Source organism: Trichomycterus rosablanca, chromosome 22 (genome assembly GCF_030014385.1).
Source record: "Trichomycterus rosablanca isolate fTriRos1 chromosome 22, fTriRos1.hap1, whole genome shotgun sequence".
Classification (NCBI taxonomy): Eukaryota; Metazoa; Chordata; class Actinopteri; order Siluriformes; family Trichomycteridae; genus Trichomycterus; species Trichomycterus rosablanca.
The window spans coordinates 8,857,624-8,865,127 of record NC_086009.1 but is presented as its reverse complement, the minus strand read 5'-3'; the positions used below and the strand labels follow the sequence as shown (position 1 = coordinate 8,865,127).

General features: G+C 42.8%; 1 protein-coding gene across 1 annotated transcript; it reads right to left on the bottom strand.

The window, feature by feature from the left end:
• Positions 1-660: 660 nt before the first annotated feature.
• tcap (titin-cap (telethonin)) lies at positions 661-3,382 on the bottom strand. The gene is made up of 2 exons (XM_063018841.1): positions 3,162-3,382; positions 661-1,529 (listed from the first exon to the last, which is right to left on the bottom strand). Exons 1-2 carry the CDS (start codon positions 3,308-3,310, stop codon positions 1,139-1,141), a joined length of 540 nt encoding a protein of 179 aa, XP_062874911.1. The 5' UTR covers positions 3,311-3,382; the 3' UTR covers positions 661-1,138.
• Between the last annotated feature and the right edge of the window lie 4,122 nt (positions 3,383-7,504).

Genomic DNA, 7,504 nt, shown 5'->3' with positions numbered 1-7,504 from the left:
TCGACACCTCTTCTGGACATGGTTAACATAAGGCTTCTTTTTTGCACAGTAAAGTTTTAAGTGACATTTGTGCATGTAACTCTGTATTGTAGTGCTTGACAAAGGTTTGCCAAAGTAATCCCTCACCCATGTGGTTATATCAGCTATTGTTGAGTGGCGGTTCTTGATGCAGTGCCGTCTGAGGATTCGTTCAGCTTAAGCTTGCGCCCTTGGCCTTTACACACTGAAATTCCTCCAGATTCCTTGAATCATTTATTGATATTATGCACTGTAGAGGGAGGAATATGCAAATCCATTTCAATCTTTCTTTGAGGTACATTGTTTTTAAATATTTCAATCATTATTCAATCATCAGCCCTAAATTGCCCGCATCACAACTGTTTTGGAATGTGTTGAAGACCTGAAATGCAGTAATGGATGTATAATTAAAATATCAAATGAAGTTGACCACATGAAACATGAAATGTTGTGGTTTCAAACTGTCTGCAATTGAATAAAAGTCAAAGTAAAGGTATGAAACACTGCATTCTTATTGTATTTGTATTTTCCATACTGTCCCAACTTTTTCTGATTTGGGGTTGTAGTGCTTGTAGCTGTATCTTTACAGTGTTATATGACCTTAGATACATTAGACACAAAAACACTCAAAACAAAAGTGGATTCGATTAATTGTTTATTGATTAGTGGTACATTAACCATATTAGATAAAGACAACTGATGATTTAACTAGTAATACGTAGTGCATTTAACATTTTGCCCATACATTGTGACACAAGGTCTATTACTATAGGATAAATAATAGAAAATGAACCAGAATCTCTCTGTGTCTCTCATGATCTCTCATTCTTTTCTCTTTCTCTTGCCAAAATGTCCTTTTTAGCAAGGAAACATGCCTGATACGCCAACCAATCAAAATAATGCTGTACTATATAAAGCCTCAATACAAAAATAAAGATCTAGACAAAAAAATATGTACATATTCATCTGCGTCAAATATTAGCAGGATAAGGAAGGGTGTAGCACATTTACAGTTACATTGTTTAGCTACATTTGCACGTTCAGTCCCTTTTTCTTATCACTTTATCACTTTCACAGTTCAAAATCCTCACAATCTTTAGCTGCCCTCCTTTCTCTCTCTTTATCCTCTCTGGGCCTCCTGAGACATGGATCTGCCCAGGGTTCTGGGTGCTTTGGTGAACTCCATGCGAATGGGTTTGACGGGAGGCAGGTCTCGCGTGATCTCCAGGACGTCTCTCTTGCCCAGGCATACCCCATCAGACACTTGGGGACGGGATACGTCTTCCAGGCCGTGGGGGGCACCACGTCCGAGCCTCGTACCCAGCTCGGCAGGCTTGAAGATGGGCAGGGGGAGCGTGTTTCGGTGGGGCAGCAGCTGGTGCTCTCCGATTCCCGATTCCACGGTGCCTACGCGCAGGACGCCTGAGGGGCACTGCTGGGAAAGGGGACGGGCGCGCCAGTAACGGGAAAGCGTCTCGTGCCGGGAACTGTCGGACATTAGCATGGACTGGCTGTGGAAGGAAGCGTAAAAGAGGAAGAGGATGGTTAAAAACTGAAGCTTTTGATTACCCACTCACTTTCTTAACTGCTGGAGCCTATCCCAGCTTTTCAATGGGCGCAAGGCACACAGTAACACCCTGGACACACACACACACACACACACACACACACCCATTCACCTATAGGGCAATTCAGTGTCTCCAATAAACCTGACTGCATGTTTTTGGACTGTGTGTGGAAACCCACCCAGACACAGGGAGAACATGCAAACTCCACGCAGAAAGGACCCGGACCGCCCCGTCTGGGAATCGAACCCAGGACCTTCTTGCTGTGAGGGGGAAAGTGCTACCCACCGAGCCGCCCAGCTTTTGATTACGTTTACATTCATTAGGTAAGTAATACAGTGCTGTGCAGTTGTAGCCTAGCAGTCAAAGTACTGAACTAGTAAACAGAAGGTTGCAGGTTTGAGCCCCACCACTGCCAGGTTGCTGCTGTTGTTGCTCAGACTGTATACTGTCACAGTACTGTAAGTCGCTTTGGATGAAGGCGTCTGCTAAATGCCGAAAATGTAAATGTGCAAAAGTATTTGCCCCTTTCTATTTTTGTCCAGTTGTTTGCTGTAACCAGTAAAAAAAACTTAGTTAATTTATATTATAACCCTTAAGATTCAATTAAGATCCAATTATCAGATCTAAATGAAGCGTAGTATGAGCTACAGCTAAACATCTAGCTAGAAAAGTGAGTCCGGACTCAAATATGACAAACTATTCATAGCGTTTTGTCAGATTTTACAGTCGTATCCAATAACCCAATTGCAATACGCTTCCTCTCTACTGATGTTGACCTCCACCCTGGTTGACGAGAGCCGAGACTGACACACGCACCCTCCGAAACGTGTGCACGAGGCGAGTTCATATGCGGATCAGCTTTGTGTACGGAGAGCCACACCCTGATCAACGCATAATCCCTCGTCTCTGGTCTCTCGCAGGCGCCATCAACCAGCCAGCAGAGGTCGCAATTGCATCAGTTATGAGGTCCCATCCGGCACCACCCTATAACAACACCCAATCGTTGTTCGTGTAGGCGCCCAACCAAACCACCTGAGCGCCGTTATTCAAATATGTTAACATTTAGCTAGCTTATAAATAATAGTAAATAAGGATATGCTGTTATTGCGCTACTATTAGCTATAGTCAGACAGTAGCTAGCTAGTTAGGCTTTGCTTAACTCTTATTTCGCTGTTGTTAAAAGGCTAATTGGTAAGTAGTTGTTAAAACAAGCAATTTTTTTAAGTTAGCTAATTTAAAAGACGTGTTTATGCATGTAAATTCAGGCAGCAATGTTGGATAAGAAGCCTAACTTACAGTCATGGTTCTAATTCATCCCATAGTTGTTTAATTGGGTTACATTTTCGGCATTTAGCCGATGCTTTTATCCAAAGTAACTTACAGTACTGTGACAGTGCATTGTCTAAGCGATTGAGGGTTAAGGACCTTGCTCAAGGACCCAACAGTGGCCTGGCAGTGTGGCTCGAACCAGCGACCTTTCGATTACCAGTCCAGCACCTTCACTGGACCAATATTACTGTATACACCTGTTACATCATCAAACTCTAAGTACATTACATGAAATGATCTGCTTACCGGTCCTCATGCTGTGTTTTCATGTTGACGCTGTGCCAGTCAGCGGTGTAGCTCTCCCTCTGTGAAACATTGTCCTCCCGGACGCTGCAGCTCAGCTCAGCGCCCACCACAGAGCCACCCTGCTTTTCCAGAACTGTACAGACACGCATTCTTGATCTGTGTACTTTCGTCCGTCAACTGGTTCAGCTCGTAGCAAACTTGAGTCTGTCTCTTGATGTCTGTTGCCCCTGTGTGCAGATGCCCGGGCGAGCGTGTGTGCCTTTATACAAGCCCTGATGCTATTTCCGGACCATGGCATCACTCCACGCTGCGTCTGTGCCGACAGCTGATACTCTCTAGTCCATCCTCACATACACTGAAAGCATTCTAGAATGAGTGACTGGGAGGCTTTAGAATCCCATGGTGCCAGTAAACAAGCTCGCTCAACACAAACTTAGTTACGGTAACTACTGTCAAATGAGGAAAACAAGGACGTTTACATCCGTAATTATTAAACATAAGCTGGAGAATGAATTTTATTATCCCCATTGGTGCCATTTTCACTAATGTGGAAACTCATGAGTGTTTTTTACCACTCATGGAAACTATTCGAGTCCTTTTTGTTACATTCAAAGCAAAGGAAAAATGCTCGGACGAATGAAGAACAAAGCAATCCTGGACATAACTGAATGAAGAGGATTAATTACTGATTGACCCTCTTGTAAGCGAACGCTTAAGCTGGGATAACTTTCTCATTTGGTCATGGCAAATGCACCATTAGCTGATTTCCAACAGCTAAATATGCCAACCTAATCTTATCAAAAAAGTATTGGAAATTTGAATTAGCAAGGGCATGGCGCAGTGGGCAGAAACAAAGGAACACATACTGGACAGGGCGCCGATCAGTCTCGGGGCATTGCGTTCTCGTTTATTTATTTACTGTAGTCATATCAATGTGCTCTTAATGAATTCTTTAATAAATCTGTAGTCTTTAAGTCAACAATAAGCAAATCAATTGTTAACAGGTGAGGGTATCATCATTGGGTATAAAATGAGGATCTTAGACAAGTCTAAGTCTCAGCAAGCAAAGATGATTTGTGACTTACTACTTTATGACAACCTTCTGGTCAACCTTCTGGAACTGGTCACCAATATTGTGACCAGTTCTACCTTGGTTAAATACACAGATCAGCCATAACATTAAAACCACCTCCTTGTTTTTTACACACACTGTCCATTTTATCAGCTCTACTTGCCATATAGAAGCACTTTGTAATTCTACAATTACTGACATTTCTCTGCATGCTTTGTTAGCCCCCTTTCATGCTGTTCTTCAATGATCAGGACTCTCCCAGGACCTCCACAGAGCAAGTATTATTTAGGTGGTGGATCATTCTCATCACTGCAGTGACACTGACCATGGTGGTGCGTTAGTGTGTGTTGTGCTGGTATGAGTGGATCAGACACAGCAGCGCTGATGGAGTTTTTAAACACCTCACTGTCACTGCTGGACTGAGAATAGTCCACCAACCAAAAATCTCCATCTAACAGCGCCTCATGGTCAGCGTCCTGTGACCACTGATGAAGGTCTAGAAGATGACCAACTCAAACAGCAGCAATAGATGAGCGACCGTCTCTGACTTTTCATCTACAAGGTGGACCAATTACGTAGGAGTGTCTAATAGAGTGGACAGTGAGTGGACACGGTATTTAAAAACTCCAGCAGCGCTGCTGTTTCTGATCCACTCATACCAGCACAACACACACTAACACACCACCACCATGTCAGTGTCACTGCAGTGCTGAGAATGATCCACCACCTAAATAATACCTGCTCTGTGGCAATAATTGTAGAACTACAGTCAGTAACTACAAAGTGCTCCTATATGGTAAGTGGAGCTGATAAAATGGACAGTACGTGTAGCAACAAGGAGGTGGTTTTAATGTTATGGCTGATCAGTGTATCTTGCACTTGTGTGAACATTTGAATTCAACTGAGTATCATTAACATAAATATGTGTATATTTGTGTATTTTTATGCTGTACATTGTTAAGCTTTGTTAGACAAAGATCAACAATAAAAGTTAAGTAAATATCACTGCAAAACTAGCATACAAAATCTACACTATAAAACCGCAGGCACGCAGCAATAAAAAGTGAACCACTTAGTCATAGTGTATGAATGGTCTATGACATTAAGCTTCAGGTATTCCTCTGACTTATTGCAATGCTGACAGATGTTCAGAGCGGCCAGCATCTCTGATTACACATATGTACACTCCTCAGTTCTCTATCTCTTACTGCAGCTTACTCTCTGATGTAAAAAGCAAATACAGGAATTGATGTCACCATCTCTTATTCTGACTACGCAGAACACTGTGAGGTATAAATCAGAAAACCTGTCACTGGTTACCTTACCATGAAAAGCCCCTCTTAAACTCCCTGGACAGAAAGTCCACTACACTTAATCTGTACATACTGTAAGTTCACTCGCTCTTCATTTGACAGAAAATAACATGGAGATGATATAACAACTGTGGAGCAGTGGTTTGATTTCCCCTTCCATTTCATTTCATTGGGTTCGTTTACTGGTTCATTGATTAAAAACAGCTCAGATCCTTGGTTCTGCCATCTTCAGTTCATAATGTCCGGAAATAACGTTTAAATCAATGGTCTGAGTTAGTTAGCTAGCTAGAAGACACCAAAATATCTATTTGATTCCATATGTTGCCACCCCAAAACAAGACATTATGGTACAACTGGAGTTTTATTGTTTAAATACAATAAACACCAAATTCAAATGTCAGTAAGTTAAATTCTTACAAAATTATTGCAATACTTACAAATTTTCTCTTAGCTTTAGGTGATAGCTTGTTTCGTTCCTGACCTTGGCTTTAGACCATTGTCCCATGTTCTTTATTAATGGTTGCAGTCATACCCTTATTAAACCTTATGGCAAAACACATACGGGCACTAAACATTCATTTATTTTCTTATCCGCTTATCCAATTAGGGTCATGGGGAGGTGGGAGCTGGAGCCTATTCCAGCTTTTCAATGGGCGCAAGGCACACAGTAACACCCTGGACGGGGGCGCCAGTCCATCGCAGGGCAGACACACACACATACACACACCCATTCACTTAAAGGGCAATTCAGTGTCTCCAATTAACCTGACTGCATGTTTTTGGACTGTGGGAGGAAAGCCATGCAGACACAGGGAGAACATGCAAACTGCACACAGAGAGGACCCGGACCTCCCCGCCTGGGGATCGAAACAAGGACCTTCTTGCTGTGAGGTGACAGTGCTACCCACTAAGCCACCTCCTCTTAATACCTTGATGTTTATATGATCTAGTTTTTTATGATACTTAGCAAACATTTAGTCAAGGCTTGAATTCTATATTATATGATTTAATTCCCCTAATCTAGTCGTGTCCAATTACCCTGAATGCGTCCTCTATACTGATTCGACCCTTCACCTCTGACTGAGGACGTCTCTCAACTGACGTACGCCCCCTCCGGCATGTACAGCCAGTACAGACTGCTTTTTTCACCTGCAAGATTCGAGTTCATACACCGACTGGCACTGTGTACGGAGGGCCACACCCCCATCAGCATTATTCCTCAGCCCTGTGCAGGCGCCATCAGTCAGCCAGTAGGGGCCACAGTTGCACCAGTTATGAGGACCTATGATCTGACTTTTTACTTTTAACCCTATGAACAACAGCCAATCGTTGTTCATGCAGCCGCCCAGCCCAGTCGGAAGGCAGAGCTGAGATTCGATATGTTGTAGCATTATGCATTTAAACCTTTTGGTTTCCAACCTGTGAGCTATAAACTTGGGTTTAGTGTTGATGTTCCACACCTCTATTGTCTCCGCTTCTGCCTCTTGATTTGCCCTTAGCTTCATCATGATCACCTGGTCCTTCATGTGTAATCACTGTTTTGTAGTATAAGTTACCCATGCTCCCCTGCTCATGTTGAGGGCTGTTGGGGTAAAATTAGGTGAAAGCAGGATAGCACAGCTTAGCCTTAAACTCTCCTTGACGTTCATGTTTGTAGCCTGACCTTGAAATCCATGTTCCTTGGTGCAGCCTAGCTCTAGTCTTACCTTGATGTCCATGGTCTTAGTAGAATCTCAGTCTCAGTCTTGTCCTTGTCTTGGTGTGTTCCATGGTGTCTTGTTCCCTTAGCAGTTAGGCTAGCTTTAGCTTTAGCAATCCTTGTACAGTTTAGAGTTCATGTTCATCTATGTTGATTAGTGATTAGTGTAGCTCCCACTTGTACTGTGCCTGTATTGTATCTTGGTATTCAATAAAGTTGTAAATAGTTCTCTATACACGTGTCCTGTCAAATAATCTGT

What these genes read in the sequence shown, in the direction of transcription:
- tcap (XM_063018841.1), bottom strand. Translation starts at nt 3,310, where the DNA reads ATGCGTGTCTGTACAGTTCTGGAAAAGCAGGGTGGCTCTGTGGTGGGC. An exon ending in AAAACACAGCATGAGGACCG is followed by an intron (nt 1,530 to 3,161) that starts GTAAGCAGATCA and finishes TTCCTTCCACAG; the next exon opens with CCAGTCCATGCTAATGTCCG.